The sequence below is a fragment of the Phodopus roborovskii genome, unplaced genomic scaffold (assembly GCF_943737965.1).
Source record: "Phodopus roborovskii unplaced genomic scaffold, PHOROB, whole genome shotgun sequence".
Taxonomy (NCBI): Eukaryota; Metazoa; Chordata; class Mammalia; order Rodentia; family Cricetidae; genus Phodopus; species Phodopus roborovskii.
Genome location: NW_026126433.1, coordinates 55479612 through 55498772, shown reverse-complemented (window position 1 = coordinate 55498772; position 19161 = coordinate 55479612). Strand labels below are relative to the sequence as shown.

Genomic DNA, 19161 nt, shown 5'->3' with positions numbered 1-19161 from the left:
AACTGACATTGAAACATCCATAACTGGATCCACCAGTTTCATAGTCTCCTCTGTTCACGGAAAGTGTGTTCTGAGAGGAAGCCTCAATAACAAAGAAACGAGAAAAAGTTAGACTGCAGCACCCCTCAGGCACACAGGACACAAAGGCCCATGTAGGGCAGCCGCATCGGGCACACTCTGAGACAGCGCAGCAGGTGCTCTGTGGAAGCACACACATCCTCAGCTTTCGAGTCAGTCCTACCTCCACTTTCCCACCCAGCACTTAAGCATAAGAATAAAAACTGAGGAGAAAGGAGCCTGCTGATAGATTGTTAGAAATATGGAATAGTTCAAAATATTAATGTAAGGCTAAGGGTGACTGGGTAACAAATGGTACGTTTGCTCATTGCTCAACCTGACACAATTAATATTCTAGGTCATGCTTAAGTTCCCATGATGGACGGTCTGAAGGGGGGAATTCAGGACAAATATATATCTATTATATAACTCATTGCCCTTTTTTTTTTTTTGACCACTTAGAATCATAGCCTTTTAAAAAAATCAGCTTTCACACCTCATTTGCTGTCTTCACCACTGGGCCACCAGTCAGCAGCCAGGCCTGTTGCGAGGAGGTCAGTGGGAAGCTATTAGCAGAGTCCCCTCCTGAGAGCTCCTAGGCCTTATTGAGTTGAATGTTAGCATGACAGTACTGCAAATAACTCAGGTGTAGGCTTTTTCTTTCTCTTTCTCTTTTTTTCCAAACAGTTAGCACAGATTTCCCCATAGTGTTGGTCACTCTAGGAAATTATTGCTGAAAATGAAGTCCCCAAAGCAGGAATGGCAGTGGCCCTTCTAGGTTGTGAAAAATGGGGGAGGTAGAAAATATGTCCATGTCCCTTAGGGGTTACTGTGGCTTCTGTGACTCACAGCAAACCATTCTTCTTAACCAGCTTTCAAGTATGGAATATAGCAATTGAGACAATCATACATTTTAAAGTATTATTTACTTAAAGAAATAATAATTAAATGGCTACTATACCAATAAATAGGTATTTGCTTGCTGTGGGAAGTCCAGGAGGGCCACTCTGCTTTTACTGAGATAAGTTAGCTAATGTAATAATTTCTAAAATACTGACACCTTGAAGATTTTAAATGATACATTTGAAATTCAATTAAAATATATTTTCTATCTATATTTGATTTAAATTGCAAAGAGAATACACATGAGGAGGTCTCTATATAGTTGCACAGTATAATTTAAGAAAGCTATCATGTCTCTCAAATTGCATTTCCCATCTTGCCTATGTATACATGTGTGTGCAAATGCATGAGGAGATCAAGATTCCTAATGGGGCAGAGTTAATGTAGATGCCAGCAGTTATGCCGGCCAACAGAGATTTTAAATGGTAAATTACAACCTTTAGCTAAGTTGTATGAATCTCACAACTTAATCTATAAGGTTGTGGAAATTTGGTCAGTAAAGTAAATTAAAAGATTTCCAATTAGACTGCCACCAAGCAAAATGTCATTTATTCTCATATCTTTTTCAGAGAGCATATGATGTAGTTAACTGTCCTAGAAAAGTTTGGCATTTCTAACCAACACTTCCGCAAGTGTCAGTTTGTACCCTACCCCTACCCCAGCCCTGTCCCCATCTCTTCCTTTCTGACTTAGAGGTGCCAGTCTGCTCCACCACTGTCCATCACTTGAGCCACTATTTCAGAGTAATCATTGTGTTTCAGGTTTTCACAGCAAGCCAGTGGAGAGCAGGGCAGTGCTTTGGGTATCTTGGCAACCTTGGTGTCTACCAAGATGCAAGGTACACAACAGCCACTAAATAAATGAATCTAAACACTCGGCGGTTCAGAAAAGTGCATAACACCCTGCTCCACCCTAGGTTTCCAAAGCAGAGAAAGCGCATGAGTGAGGACTTGAGACCAATGGGGTTCACAAATGCAGTCCCTTTTCTCTAACACATTGTGTAGGGATCAGTAAGTGCACATCTGCCTTCATGTAAATTATGCCATGGCTTACAGGTACCATTTAAAACATATCTGTCAAGAATACAAAATGGATGGCTTCAGATCCCTCTATGGTTTTTCCTCCAATACAATTTCAGATTGAGTTTTTAAAACATATTTACTCTGCAGTCCTGAAAGTTGCTAAGGTTGTTGGTCTAAACAAGATATAAAGGGCCAAAGTTCTAAATTCTCCTCTGATAAATTCAACCTTGATTAAACACTAAAGTTGAAATTCAAACTATTTCTTCTTTAAATGAAAGAAAATTTAATTTCATATGTAAGTTAAGAAACTGTGTTCCTCTCTAGATTTCAGGTGTATACAATTCACCTTTTCGAAAACACCCTGACCCATGGGAGCTGCGGTTACAGAAGGCAAAGCCTTTAGTGCATCAACCGTCCACCTCCATGAAGACCAAGTCCCACCTTAGCTTCAGCAACTGGCTGGCATGCACCAGCGCCCGCTCCTTCCCTCACTCAGCAAGTCTGCCACCTATCGACAGGAAGCGGTGTCAGGTACCAAGTGGCTCCATGTGAATCTGTCCTTACGTTTTTTTTTTTTTTTTTTTTTTTTTTTTCCTCCTAGCTCTTCTCCTAGCCTCTTCCTGTGGGAAAGTATGCTTGTTTGACATCTGTTAACGTCACCATTTTACAGCATGCATTTTCTTAGCATCGGGTTCACTGACACTGTTGGCTGACCAGTGCTGTCATCCACACACCAACTCTATCTTGCTGACCTCAGCCTCGTCAAAAAACACTCTCCATTTCTCTTCTCCTGCATCCCGTCATGGCCTGTTTCACTTATGGTAGTGTACTCAAAGCCCATCAAAATATGTTAGTGTCATAGTACATGCATATACACATTTGCAAAATCATATGACTCCATCATATGTATATTCAACTATTTATCCATTCATGGCTCAAAAAAGAAATGATCACTTTTATGTTAGCTACTTTAAAAATACCCCACAAACCCAATACCATGTTTTTGACTACACACTATAAACTACTAAGTGAAATGGGTTACAAGTCTTTTCTTCCATCCTGTAGGTAGTGTTTTTACTCTCTCCATCGTGCTATGTGATTTAAAATGCTTTGTTTTTACAAAAGAAAAATCCTTTCTAATAAAGACTTAATTAACTTTAAACAAGAAATATGTCATGTTAAAGTTGTTGCCAAAAAAAGTTTGTAACTGGTGTCCTGGTGCTAGGCATTATACTGATTATGGACTCAGGACAGGGTTATTGCAGAAATGCCTAATTCTTGTGTGAATTGTTGCAGGGGCGCTTGCTGTAATCCATTTTTGCAGGATTTTTCATGTTTATGTGTTGTCCAACTGACCTACCATAACCTGTCCTCAGATGATACACATATTGTATTACCATTTGAAACATGACTTGCATTTGAATAATTTATAAAGTGCCAGTGTGAGATGTGGAGATACTCCAAGGACTCTCAGCACAGACAGGAAATCTTGGCTATGCCTGAATTGTGACAGTTAGGGAGGAAAAGTCCTTCCTGGGCTGCAGAGGAAAGGATATTTGTCATGATCCTAAAAGTCTCAGAACCCTTCAATAGTTCAGTTGCAGAAGGCAGCTGCCTGTGACTGGTATCAATCTGAAAGGAGGTTGGTTTGGACTCTGCTGGTTAAAACTCTGTTCATTGGCTCCCTACACAGGCTTACTTCTGCATATGATTCCTTGAATAATCAATTCCAGAAATAGAAAAAATAAAGGCTTAAACCAAAATGCATTTGCCTTTTCATAGTATCCCTAGGTTACTGCATCTGAATGTAGCTTTTTCATTACTATAGTTGGGGGTCAGCAAGGCTGAAACCTCCTCTGAATGCTTGAATAGGCTGTAAGGTTAGGAAGCCAAAGAGACCCTTTATCCACACGGCTAGTTGTTGCCATGCTGTTCTTCCTCACAGTGTCCACACCACAAAGCATCCCCTACAGCCTGGCGGCTGGCTTCCTTCAAATGGAGCCATCCTAGAGAAAGAGGGGGAAAGCTTTCAAAAACAGAAGCCAGAACTGACATCCCATAACCATTGCCCTGTTCTGGTTATTCAAGGTGAGTAGGCCTGTTTCTATCAAAGGACGAGAGACCACTCAGAACAGTGAATAGCATGAAGCAGGGCCTACTGGAGGTAATTTAGAGACCTCCTTCCCCTGCCTGGCACTGAGTCTGCCTCTCAGTAAGACCACCTGTGTTCTACACTGTTAAATCTTCCGACGTTGCTATAATTATCTGTTGTACATTTCTGTTCTCTGTAATTATACCCTCAATTGCCTTTACTTAAATATTTCCTCTCAAAACTACTAACAAATATTATTAGCTGTTATTTTCATGACATTTTATAGGGAATCAAAAACATCTCATATATATATATATATATATATATACATATATATATATATATAAATTTGCTTCTCACTTCTTTCCTTCCTCCTTTTTTTTCTTGCTTTCCTCTCATTTAATTTCCTGTCCTTTTCCCTTCTCTCATTTACCTCACATCCCTGTCTTTCTCTGCACATTCCCTCTTTCTGTGTGGCTTCCTTTTCATTCACAATGGGAATGCTGTGTGATTATTAGCTAAGCAACATTTCCTTTACTCAACAATAAAAAGGTCTATACATTGAGAATGTTTAAGACTGACTGCCCAAATGCCAATGTTTGGACACAGCATTTGGGATTTGGAGGATAATTTCTCGACTATATGGGACTACTCTACTAAGTTGAAACTGTATTATTAACCTTTGATAAACACTTTGAAATAAAGGATAACTATGCAATAACATTGATTGTAGAACAGAAATGCATTTGATTTTTATAACCAAGGCATAGCTTGAGACAAAGCAAAATTAAACCCTGTGAAGTTCCAGCTAAGGATATGAGAAGTGTGTGAGTGTGTGTTAAGGATATGAGAAGTGTGTGTGTGTGTGTGTGTGTGTGTGTGTGTTTGTGTGTGTGTGTCTTTCAACATAGGCTTAAATAGTCTGCTGACCTTATTCTGAACTTTTATTTCTTTGACATTTCTACTGTCCAAAAACATTTTAAATTGTATTTTTGAAACAAATAAGCATCCTGCCACTTTTGAGATGTCATATTTTTAATGCCACACTGATTGCTACACTATACTTCCTAAAGGAAACCCTGACTTACAGTTCTTATCTGACTTACACACAGTAAAATACAGGCCCACAGAAGTAAATGGCACTTATCACTTATTATACAACCAAATACCAATTCTTCAACTATTGTATTTGTCAAAGAGCAAAAGAGTCCAGTTTAAGACTCTTGATTTCTTGAGAGCAGATTGGAATCGTGATCGTGTGTCTTTAAAAAGCAAACTCCCAATACAAATCCATTAACCACTTTCAAATATAGCAATCCTCCTGTCCAGCTGTGGAAAGTACTAGATGATACTGATCTGCCATTTGTGTTATTTACGGTCCATGACTTTTATGGTAACTGGTTCCTATTATTGGTTTCTATTAATGTAAAACATAAGTGAACATAAATGAGGCGTGAATCATTTCTTTTTATTAGCCCCACAGTCTTCACTCAGAGCTTGCAGAAGCTCCAGCTGCGACTTCTTAGTAATAACCCATCTAAAGGAGACGTTTTTAAGAATAAGGAATGAGATTAGAAATCTTTGTCCATTTTGTGTTATTCCTTTCTAACACAGTGGTTAAATAAATAATCAGTATGTCCTAACCACATAACAAATACCTAAGCTGCCTTTGGCTCGACTATGCTGATCATGATGCTGGCTGGCTAACCAGTGAACTGTGGTGTTTAGTATAACTCCTTACTTTACAGGAGGCTGTGCCAAGAGTCACCCAGGCTCGCCTGTGGACTCTTTCCTTTCTTAGTTGTAGCCCTGAAAGACTGCCCTTAGTTCCAGAGCCACTGAGCAGCAGAATTCAGATAAAACAATGATGGACAGTGTCCATTTATGTTTAAGAAACCAACAAGATTTGGTACCTATATAAAGGATTTTGTTTAAAATACAAGAGGACTTTTGAAAAGTTAAAGCTTGTAATCTCTTCTTTATGCTAACTTAAAAAGAGAAAGTACACACTTCAGTTGTGTTGGAAGAAGTGTACCTGTAAAGTTACAATGTAAAGAAACCTAGAACTGTGGGCTTTCTAGCCCACAAGCGAGAACCTTCTTGACATGATAGGGTGTTTCTTCCAAGTCTGAAACAGTTTTAGGACACTTTGATGAGAGAGGAGAGAGAGGACAGTTCTAAAAGATAAGTGATATTCTTTTTTGTTTATTTATTTATTTAGTGGTTTTTTGTTTTTTGTTTTTTTTTTTTTTTTTTTTAGATAGGGTTTCTACGTGTAGTCTTGGCTATCCTGGAACTTGCTCTATAGACCATTTTGACTTCCAACTCAGAGATTTTTCTGCCTCTACCTCCCAAGTGCTGGAACTAAAGGCGTGTGCCACCACCTCCTGGTTGATATTCTTGTTCTTTTATTTGCTTGTTTTACTTCTGAGAAAAATGTTTTAAAAGCAGTTTAATATACTTATTATATTTTGTAAGAGTTTAGCACCACAGTTGTCCATGTGTCTGGAACTCTTCCATAGTGAAACACATTTGTCCTCCTGTCTTGTCAGGGACCCTTCCGAGACATCAATGAAGTCCTGCATCAGCGTTACAAGCCTTTGGAGCCAACCCTGAGAGTGGCAGAACCCATCAACCACTTACAGCTGGCTAGAGAGGCACTTAGGCAAGAGGAACGGATGCTCAACGTGAGCGACAAGATGTGAGTGCTTAGCTGGGTCACGTTTGCCTATTCAAATCTTCCAGTGTTTCCTGTTAAGCTAATTTCATAGGGAATGTGTCCCTTATTTGTGCAGAAAAGTATCTTGGCCTGTTCAGTGGCAATCATTTTACAGCACACCATGTTGTAAGTGAGGGCAATATTGATGGCAGAATGTATATACACCGTCACAGGAAAAATGGAAATCCATATGCCACTTCCCTAAAATTGTATTTGTGGGTGCGTTTCTCTAAGAAGAGTAATACCGTGGTGCTTTCAGAGGGAAAATAACAGCTGTGATGTCTGAAGCTAAAATCTTGAAGTGTTTAGTGAATGAATATTTATTTACGATGCTTTCAAAGTAACATAATAGAGCAAGCACATCTTCTGTGGACGAGCTGTGTTTGAACACAGTCAATCCAATTTCTTAAATCAAGTGCAGTGAAAGGGGTAAGTTCAGACTGAGGAGAACAAGTAAAATCAGAGGATAACCTGTCAGCATATTCAGTGTAAATTATTTTAATAGTATTAGTGACTTAGACCTTAACACATAACACCTTTCTCTTTATGTTCCCTTTCTCTAAAGGTGTTTTGTTCAAAATAGAGTCACATGTAATTTATAATGGACCACTGTAAATCTAGAATGGTCTTAGTGTTATTATTGTTATTATCCTAGACTGTCTCCTGTAATCATCATTGAAGTGTATCTTTACAGTATTTTAGCATTTCATGTACTAGATGATAATGGTAATAGTACAAGTGATTTTAATTATAATGTAATAATTTAGCATGATATAAATTACTGCTATAAATTTCTATATAATAGCACAATATAATGTATAAAATGCTATACACAATAACTACTAACCATCACTGTATGTTACATGGCAATAACTTATGTAATAGTAATTACGAATGCATTAAAATATGTTGTATGAAGAAACAAGAATGAAATTTCTCCTTCATAGTGGGTTTGCAATAATTTTATAAGTCAAAAAATATACATATGACTCTTTAGGATAAAGGATTTTTAACAAATATTGAAAATTGATTTTTACTTTAGAGTCATTATTAGTCATGAAAATAACTTTTAGCAGATTCTTTCAGTATCTGATCAAGTCAACCCAGTGTATCAAAAATAAAATAAAAAGAAATGCCTTGACCTATTAGTTTTGGGAAAAGTAAATATATTTACCTCAGAAATTAAGATTCTTTGGCTGAAATTGAGGCAAAATATGTAGCTTAGTCATGAACACATACAGAGGTATGTCCTAAAATTCTTTTGAGATTGGGGTCCCACCATATGCCCCAGGCTAGCTCTAACCTAGCCACCACCTCCTTCCTTGTTCTTGCTGGTGCTGGTTTCAGGTGCTCCATTGTGCCCAGCTCAGAATTACTTTTCTATCTTCAACAATGCAAAGTTTATGAAAGGGAAGACTCACTACCAAAATAATTGATACTGGAGAAGTCAGTGCTTTTCAGATGATCATGATTAGTGTAGATTACCCCACTGATGCTCATGGAGAAGTCAGTGCTCTTCAGATGATCATGGTTACTGTAGGTTACCCCACTGACACTCACGAAGAAGTCAGTGCTCTTCGGATGATCATGATTAGTGTAGGTTACCCCACTTATGCTCATGGAGAAGTCAGTGCTCTTCACTGGAATCATGATGCCTTCTTGTAAGGAGTAAGTTTTTCTGCCCACCGCTGGTCAAGTCCCACCGCCGCGCCAGCCCCAAATAACACACTGAGACTCTGTATTTGATATAATGCTGTTGGCCAGGTACTAGTTTCTTATCAGCTAGCTCTGTCTTATTATTAACCTATTTCTATGTATTAGAATTTTCTTGATCAGCCTTCCAAGATCAAGAATCAGTGTTATTTCCAAAGGAAGGTGCTGGAGACTCTCCACAGACTACCTGTAAATAACATGTTTCCACAAGTCATCCTGAAGACCTTTCATGCTGAAGCATTTTGAAACTCAACAAGTGTGGAGGATCCTCTTCCTACATTAACAAATCACCAGAAGTCAAAGGCAGGATTCTTGTCAATGAGCGTCTGTGTATTGGTCAGGAAGGGCAGAGCTTCAGTATCTAGTCTCAAGGGCTAGAGACTAGAGATGTAGCACTGCATTGATGTACAGTGCCTTTTGCTTTCATGTTGTCATGAATAGCACATTGCTTTTTATCAAGCAGGAATTTGAATCATAGAAGTTCAAACCTTGCCACCCCCCACTGCCAACATCAGCAGTAAGCTCTTATAACTCTTAGGAAAGTAATTTCATCATGCCATGCCTCTATCTCCTTGTCTGTCAGTGGTATAGAAATGTTACCTTAAAGGATTGTACTGAGGGCTAGTAGATCAGAAAGATCTAAATAAAAAAATAATTATTAATTATCAGGGCTGGGAAAAAGAGTGCATAGTGGGTAATAATATTTGCTGCATAAGCAGAGGATCAGAGTTCAACCCCCCCCCCCAGCACACATGCAAAAAAGTGGCCATGTGAATCTGTAACCCTACATTGAGGGATGTAAAGGAGGCTCACTAAGGTTGTTCTCTGCTAGTCTAGTTCCAGGTTCAGTGAGACACCTCGTTTCAAGAGAGCAGGCAAAAAGACATCCAGTGTCTTCTCCTGGCATCCACAAACACACATAAGTGCACACACCCATACACACAATTGTACAAAATCATAAACACACACACACACACACACACACACACACACACTTTGCATATGCTACAGGCATCATACTTCTGCACAACACCTATCCAAGAAGTAGGAGAAATGTGTCACATTACAAATACAGAGATGGCTTCACACACTAATTTACAGGGCTTCAGAAACTTTCACCACTCATTATCTCTTTTTAAGCTCAGGAAGTTTTTATTTGACCCAAGGTATCTAAATGTGAAGGTATACAAATAACTGATACTAAGTCACAACATAATTTATTTTAAAATAATTTTATACATGCAATTTGCCACATATTAAAGGTTAAACAAACGGATATGATAAGATGGAAGTACTTGTTTATTTTTATATAAAGAATTGAGTCTTGGTTGAATATTTGAATCTGCAGGAAATGGTATCTTCAGCATTTTCCCAAGTTGATTGACATTTTGATTTTTGAATCATCAGTGCTTCCCTTACAGCTTTTCATAAATACATAGTACAAAATGGCAGAAGTCTATTTGAAGCCATTTAAAAACTATTAGGAATGTTCATTATCCCAAGCTAAATAACATGGAACATTTTTAAATGAAACTTGTCAGCAACTGTAGTGACATCTTGCTTTGCCAGTGAACTTGTGGTGGCGGCCACATTTTCCCTATGCTACACATCTGTTTAAATAGTGTTTAAATTATATTTGGGAAGCTTCAGTCAGTAAGCAATATATATATATTTCTGAGAATTACAGATTATAGTTACCCATGCTTCTTATACCTAATGATGTTAGTCAGATTCTCTGTTTGCTCAGAGATTTTCCCAACATAGATATTTGATCTTCAAATACTTCAAAGTCCTACAGAATATGGCATTTAAAAGTTTTAATAATTTAGAACTCCACTGGCATGAGACAAAATTGCTCTTAGCAGGACCGAGTATTCCCAAGAGTATGACGAACACCAATGACTCCTTATTTGGAGTTTGTTTTCTTCTTGGCAATACTGATCTTTTTGGCAAAAAATTGTTCCTGTCTCAACTACATGCTGTCCTAACTGGGCTAGCGGGAGATAAACTTAAAGAGATTGCTGAATCTTGCCAAGTCAGAGTAGGACAGTCTTTCCAATTTTCCTGCTTCTGAGATGGTCTGTCAGATACACTAGGCTTTAGCCGAAATTGGTTTCCTTGATGTGACTTGGGTGACTGTCCAGTTAGCCTGCTGTTTCTGTCATTTCTTGCACCTTTAGGAAGTCTCCCTCTTGCACTTCCTGCTTACCCTAGTAATGTTATTTTCTTTCTGAGGTCTTTGATGAGGTTGAAGACTAGATAGAGCCATTATTCTCTCTTACCTTATCTAGAACATATTAGGTAAAAGACTTAAACTTTCCAGATTAGGACAGGAATAGGTCTGTCATATGTCATTACCCTGGGACTGGACACTTAGTATGTGTCTCTTGCTTAATGTTGCTCTTGTTGGTTGTAGGTCTACATTTGTATATGTTGTTACCTTCCCTTCTTCTGGACTATACTTGATATTTGTTATCATGCTATATAGTTTTTGTATTAGGCTTAAAATCCTCTTATTGAGACAAAAATGGGAAATGTAGTAGAATTTTTCTTTCCAGGGAACTTGTGGTGGTGGCCATACCCTAAGGGAGTGGTTTCAGGTGTTCAGTTGTGATCCATTATAAGGTAGAGGAGGGGCTGTCTTGTTCTCTTGGGTTGTGAAGAACATCAGAAGGGCAGAGACTGCATCTTCTGGAGCAGGAAGACGCAACAGTTATTTACTATTATTCATATAAGTGCTTCCATAATGAATACCTAATTATCATTTATCTTAGGTCTGGTGGACTCATTTAAACCCCACTTCAATCAACTCAAACAGTAATTTTCAAAATCAAACGTTTTAACCCAAAACACTATAGAGATGCATGAATTGGGTACTTACATATAGAGAGAATTTCCTGTACACAAATAGTGCAGTTCTTTTTCTTCCAGAGCCAAAGGCATGAGTCTGGAGAGGGAACGGTAGTAAAGTGGTGGTTTCTGGAGAAGGGAGACTAGACAGGAAAGTGGGGAGAGCAAGTGGAGTGTGTCTGTGGACAGGTGTGACACTATTAACACAGTCAGGAAAAAAAAAAGCTTTGGAAAGAGGTCAAAAATGTCTTGTTTTCGGTAATTAAATCATTGTGACTGTTTAAGAGATGAAAACTTTGGGCAGGAATCATGTTGCAGTTCATAAGAGAACAGTCTCAAATCAGAGCTGAGGTGTCTCAGGCAATGTTGGCCTCTGTGGTTCAGTGGATCGACCCTTCAGTCTGAGCATTGGTGGCTTGGCCCCTTTGCTTCTCATTTCTTCAGTATCTATCTCTGAGTCTGTATTATTCATACTACAGGAGATGGCTCAGCTGCTAACAGGAGGGCCGACAACTGAAAAGACAAAAATCTGCACACAGACAAGGCAATAGCTGTCTCTAGTTTTTATATATTCTAGATACTAACCCTTGCACCAGAGGAATAATTGGTCTTTTAGAAAAATTCAAGCTGTTAATTTTCCAATAATTATTCAGTGTAGGTAAAATGAGAGCTACCCAATAAATATTTAGTAACAAAGTAAACTAGTGACTCAAATGCTTGAGCTCCCCCAAAGCACCGGTGGAACTAATGAATAAAACATGTAAAACATGAATTTTACCTGTTTTCATGTCCTGCAAACTTCCAACTTGGCTTAACTGGGATCCCTGGTAAATGCTAAAATCCTCACTTCCTGGCATTTTCTAGTGGTTCTAAATACAGTTTCTTTCCATGGGTGCTAAATAGACAAAATTATATAGGAAAGGTTAAAAATTAGATTAAAATAACAGCCTTTTAAAGGACATTACAATATGCTGCATATGGATAAGAGTGCTGTCTGTATTTACTATTAGAAAGTACTGAAGAGGGAAGAAACAATGCATTGCATGACTTCTTGTGTGACTAAAAAAAACACTTTGGACCTTTATAATTTCCACATTTCTGAAGTGTTACTATATGCTATGATAACAGAGATTATCATATTCTTTTGATGTTGCCTTAACAATTCAACTTGTATTTGTAACTCTTCCACTTATTTTAATTACTAGCACAGTGTGCAGCATTTATTAATCAGTAGAACCCTTTAAAGTTAAAATACAAAATTTTCTAACCCCTTTAACACAGACCACTCAGAGCAAGCCATAACAGGAAAGCTATTTCCATGCAGTCTCATTGCGCCACCCGCGGGTGCTGCAGAGGACCACTGAGCCTGATGATTCTGTTGATAAGGATTTCTGGGCCTCTTCCAGCTAATTTCCAGTGGAAATTCACAAAGTTATGCCTTCAGCTAATGAGGTTCTGGTACTTCACAGTACTGGGGAGCACAGATAATAAGTCTTTAAGAGGCTCTAGAATCTCTCTAAAAGAACCCTTTCTCCCACAGCCATGTGCTGAGATACATGCTCTTGGTGACCATGCTCCCTGGAAGAAACACACTTGTCTTCAGTGACTGAACACAGGATAGAACACAGAGTTCTGTTCTATCCTCAATGCCCTCAAAAATCTAAGGAAGTCTGGCTGTTGTGGGATCTGTGCAATTTGTCATTTATGTCTTGTTTATCGATATACTTGAGAATATAGACATGTAGTCTATAGGAATAAGGCATAATGGAGAAATGTTTTAGTCCTTTTGTCAGGGTTTGTCATAACTCTAAGGACTCTTTAAATACAGTGCCTAACATACAAAGGGAAAGTTTACTGACAGAACTTTCTGTGCTAGGGGATGAAAAGATGTCCTCCCCCTCCAGAACAAACTATATAGAGAAGACTAAATACAGGTGTCTAGAATTTGCTTTAGTGCTAGGGCAGTGGTTCTTAGTCAAAGAGACTGAAGTGTATATTGCCTTGAGATGTACACGTATAGGCATAGAGTCAGACTTCAATCACAGATAGCACAGCTCATAGGAATATGTGTTTGGAGAATGTGTTCAGTTGACTCTAAGCCACAATTCTTGTTAATTTAAATCATTGTATATATATACACACACACACACACACACACACACACACACACACACTGAATAAACATCACTAGCTTCCTGACTCTATGAACTCACCCTTCCTTAATCAACTCTGGCAGGCAAAAGCCTAACCTGCCATCACCCCAGCTCCCTTGAGTAAAGAACACCAACATGCACACATGTATGAACAAATCCAGCTAACCTATGTTGTTTGTTTCTTCTTGTGCTTCTATCTACCACCAACATTACATTTTACTTGTGTGCACTCCAATGTTCCCTGCTCCCTTTTAAAAGGAGAATTCCACCCAACTATGCTGTATCTTCCACCCTTATATTTGGGGTTTTCAGTGTTATTATTATATGGAAACACTCTTCTTAACGTCGGTTGTTAGAAGTAATTTTCCCGCCAGCCTGGTCCCACTGCTATGTCAGCCCCAAATAACACACAGAGACACTGTATTAGATATAAAGCTGTTGGCCCGTTACTAGCATTTATTATCGGCTAGCTCTGTCTTAAATATTAACCCATTTCTATCAATCTAAGTATTTTCACGTGGTCTTATCTTACCGCAGAGAGGGTTCGGACTTCTGCTCTCTTGATTCTACATGTTGAATCTCCTACCTCTCCCGGAAACCTCCTTGTCTCCTAATCCTGACTATCTTGCTTTCCTATTGGCCAACAGTGCTTTTATTCATTAACCAATAGGAAAAAACATATTTACAGAATGACATCTCGCATCAGTCGATTGAATGTACATTTAGGCAACAGGGAAACAAGAGTGTTTGGAATAAATGGGTCCAGCTGTCTAGAAGAGGAGAGTTAAATGGGTTCCTAGGATGAGCAATGGATCAACCTGTCAAGAGGAGCATCAGTGGCACAAAGACAGAATGGGAGCAGAAGACAGTGACTAGGCTAGAAAGGTAGGTGGGACACAGAGAACACTGGCCAGAGGGAGTGCAGTGGACAAGGAGATTGAGCTTCATGATTTGACGATTTGAATTAACTGTCAGGAAAAATAAATGGGTTGTTGAGGAAGCTAGAATTATGAATGACAGTAATAAGATTATATAAAAAGGGGAAATTAAGCAGTTGTAAGGGGGAAAGAAGGGTAATTTGTTGTTATTTGGAAAATTATATTAAGTGTATTAACATTCATTGTCCATTACAATAGATCATTTTCTCTGAAGCCATTTTCACCTACTGCTTCCTAAGACTTTTAGCAAGTCATCTAGAACTGCCTAGTCAAGTGACAAGTCATTAGCATCTGTCACTGTAATTCCATTGCTTTTAAGACTCTTAAAAAAAAAAAAAAGAAAAGAAAAAGATCTGGGTCAGTGAGGTATCTTAGCAGGTAGATGCTTGCTTGCCACCAAGCCTCACAACCTGAGCCCAATTGCTTGGGCCCCCACGGAGAAAGGGAGGAATAGACTCTGAAGCCTTCTTCTGCTGTCCAAATGTACCCCATGCTCCGCACATACATGACTAAGTTTAAGGGTATAATAACAGCTTAATTATTTTTCCAGATCTGTGTCTTTATTAAGATTATAGAAACAATAGGACTGCCCGAATCTTCAGTAATGTGGACGCCAGGCAATGGAACAGTACCTACCGAAAGTACAACTAAGGATATTTTTAACTTGCAAAGAAAGAAATTTGGAAATGAGCTTATGACTAACCAAAATTTGACAATCTTTACTTTGTGAGTTTTAGGTTTTCATAAGTATTTATACTTTATTTGTGGGCTAAGTAATTTTACTAATTTTGAGATAAAGTTATTTAAAGAATAATCAATATATAGATTTTTTAAATATATATAAAATGTATTTATATGTACAAATACTTAAGACACGCATACATGTGACTTTGATTAATTGCTAAGGCTAAATGAAAGTAGGATTACTTTGTGGGCCTCATCCATACCTTCAAGAAAGCAAACCTTGCATAGACACAAAGGAAACATGTATTACAATGCCATTCAAGAAGAGACAGAAACTAAAATTCAACAGTTGCCCATAGCATTGTCTTTGAATATTCAGGGACACTGGGGCCACATTCATTCTGCACATCTCTATGTCCACCCCATGTGCAAATTAGCATTGGAAAGACCATAATTCATCTTCACGAAAGCTGTTTCACCTGCAAAGATGCAAATCTTTCATGATTCCATAACTAACTTTTTAAACTTCAAACCTTACTATCTAGGATTTTTAAATGTTAACTGTTTTGGGAAAACATAAAAGGGTTCACTGGTAAAAGTTAAAAATACGATGAAAATGAAGTAAGAGTTTTCCTAAATTTACTGGTTAAGCAAATATGTGAACACAACAATAAAAATAAAATTTTAACTTGGGCTTAGATTATTTAAAACTTGTTGTTTTAATTAAATGTATAATGTGAAAATATTGGGAATTAATAATGGCTTAATCAACATTTGCTGAGCTTAAACTTTTTCAAATTCTAAATTTTAAAACATTTCTTTCAATGGGTTACTTTAAGTTTCTGTATATTTTTATCTTTCAAGTTTTGCTTTTTTCTAAATATAACTTTTATATGATAAAAGCACCACATTATTTTTTATGGGCACCATGTCTCCTTGGATTGTATTTATTAAAAAGTCTGAGTTTTCTCCTGGTTACTACAGTATGACAGATGTTTTCTCAGGAGACTTTTTTGTTCTTCCTTGATTTTCCCAGTTATGAGACAAATCTAGCTGGGAAATGAGAATGTGATTGAACTTTTGATGGAGAGACTTCATTACACCACAGGATGACCTTTTAATTACAGTATTTCTATCTCTTATGAATACATGGAATGTATGATGGGAAGCCAAAGGCCAGGAACTGACTCACTCCTTAGGTGACTTCATCCACCTTGTTCAGCTTTATTCTTCCATCTCACTTTCTACAGTGACCACAGCCTCTGGTCCTGGCCTTTCCCAGAGTTCTGTGGGACAGAGTGCTTTAGTTTTTTTTTTTTTTTTTTTTTTTTTTTTTTTGGACATCAGCCTTTTGTAACACCTGTATTAACATTCATTTTTCTCAGACTTTCTTTGTCAGTTACAAGTTTCCAATCCTCTTCCTAGCTTCTAAGATCCCTGCTGCCTTGAGCTTATGGTCTTGTCTTCTGTCCTCTTTCTCATGAATACTTAGAACAGTTTGTTCTTTTACTCTTATTTGGTGAGTTCTCTTGAGGATTCAGCAGAACCAGCAGAGCAAGTTCCAGGTCACACCAAGAGCACACCACAGTGACAGTGCTGGGAGGGTGTGGGGCCACCAGATCACACCAAGAGCACACCGCAGTGACAGTGCTGGGAGGGTGTGGGGCTAGTCTTTCAAGGCAAACCACTACTGCTAAACTAATCACCAAGCTTAAAATAAAACAGAATGCTGTGGATGCAGCAAGGCACGTGTCTTAACATCTGGCTCCAGCATGTTTGCTGGCCCATTCATGTCCTCTTCAGCCTCCACACCAGGCTCTTCATTCACATGAGGTTGCTTGTTGCTCATTGCAGCCCCATGTGGAAGTCCAGGCTGTGGAGGCCAGGTGACCTGGTGAGGAGGAGAAGGGGCAAGGGAGAGCTGAGGTGTGACTAGGGGTGGGCTGACTCCACAGCACTGCCATGCACTCTGGACCAGATAAGCCTTCACAGGGGTGCGCTATGAGATCTGAAGGAAAATCATTTCAATAAGACTGCCCAATTGCTGCACTGTTATTTTGTTTGCCTTTTTAAAAAATTTATACAACTTTATTTTTTTATTAATTTTTATTTTTTAATTTTACATATCAATCCCAGTTCCCTCTTCCTCCCACCCTCTCTCCCACCCTCCCATGCCCCCTGACCACCCTCCTATCCCATACCCCCCCCACTCCACAGGGAGGGTGATGCCTTCCGGGAGGGGTTAACAAAATCTGTCAAGTCCTTTGGAGTAGGGACTAGGCCTTCTCTCCTGTCTCTAGGTTAAGGCAGTATCCCTCCATGGGGAATGTGCTCCCAAAGTCCCTTCGTGAACTAGGGATACATCCTGGTTCCACTGTCTGAGGTCCCTTAGGCTGCTCAATCCTTCTGGCTGAGACCCACCTTCAGGGGGTCTGAGCCTGTTCAATGCTGAATTCCCAGCTACCATTCTGGGGGCCCATTAGCTCCCCCTTGTTCAGGTAAGCTAGCTATCTCTTGTTTCTGTAGCCTGGTCTTGTCCTCCCTCTCTTCATCTGGATTCCAGTTCAGCTCAGTGTTTAGCTGTGGGTGTCTGCTTCTGTTTGCATCAGCTACTATGATGGTTGATAAATTAGTCATGAATCTCATTATCAAGGAAGGGTGTTTGTGGTAGCCTTTCCACTATCGCTCAAATTATTAGTTGGGGTCAGTCTTGTAGGTCCCTGGACATTTCTCTAGAGTCAGTTTTCTCTTCAAACCTATACTGGTTCCTCTTTTATGTTATCTCTCTTTTTTTCCCTCTTGTCTATTGCTCCCCTGATTCAATCTTCCTAGTCCCACATGCTTTCCTCTCCTCCCCTTCTCTTTCTCCTAGCTCCCTCTCCACTCACTGCCCCCCTCCCCATATGCTCAGGAGATCTTGTTCCTTTCCCCTTCTGTGAGGGACCTTGTATGAATCTTTAGGTTCCCCCATGTATCCTAGTTTCTCTGGTGTTATGAATTATAGGCTGGTGATCCTTTGCTCTATGTCTAAAATCCATATATGAGTGAGTACATACCATGTTCCTCTTTTTTCGTGACTGGGTTACTTCATTCAGGATGGTTTCTTCAAGTTCCATCCATTTGCCTGTGTATTTCAAGATTCCATTGCTTTTTCCTCAGAGTAGTATTTCATTGTGTAGATATGCCCCATCTTCTTTATCCATTCTTCAGTTGAGGGGCATCTAGGTTGTTTCCAATTTCTTGCTATTATAAATAATGCTGCTATGAACAGATATCTTTGTTGCATGGATGTGGATCATTTGGGTATATGCCCCCAAAGAGGGGGATTTCCGGGTCCTGTGGTAGGCTGATTCTCATTTTCCTGAGGAACTGCCATACTGATCTCCAAAATGGCTGTACAAGTTTTGTTTACAATATGACTTTTGAAAAATCTGGCACCTACAAATTATTAATTGGATATGTTACATCATGATATATTTAAAATGCATGGAAATCCCAGTAGAATAACTTGAGTGTCTCCATTATTAGACAAGTAGGAAAGGAAGAGCTCCAGAAGCCACAATACTGACAGTGGCTAGGGTTGCAGTGGGGCACAAGTAGCCCAGTTCCAAACCCCATTTTCTCTCAGTCAGGTCTCTGGCAACCAAATCATGAACATTGCCTAATTGTCCTTTCAGGTTTTTGCCATTTTCCTCCTACCATAAAAATGAGAAGTACATCCCAATGATACACACATCAAGCAAGTACAATGGTAGCTCTTATGGACAGAAGCACTTCCGCAGTCAAGACCCTAAAAAGTGGATTGGTGTCAAGGTAGGTTCATGATGCAGTAGAGATGGCAATGTAGATTGATGATAGTAAATGCATGTATTCTCATTTCAGTTATGATCTTCATAACCTTAAACTTATTTTAAGCTCTTTTTGTAAAGGTGGTGCAGCTGACCTGTGTCAGTGAGGGACTTGCATTGATTCTTTGCATTAATGGTTCTTAATGTGTGTTTTATGACTATACGTCCTATAATCAATAATG

General features: G+C 38.9%; 1 protein-coding gene across 1 annotated transcript in view; it reads left to right on the top strand.

Annotated features, from left to right (window-relative positions):
* The window catches only part of Spata17 (spermatogenesis associated 17), a 159747-nt gene that overhangs the window by 90122 nt on the left and 50464 nt on the right, over positions 1–19161 (top strand). Inside the window, 3 exon segments of the mRNA XM_051185748.1 lie at positions 2307–2513; positions 6627–6775; positions 18809–18944. Of these exon segments, the coding sequence (XP_051041705.1) occupies positions 2307–2513; positions 6627–6775; positions 18809–18944 (492 nt within the window).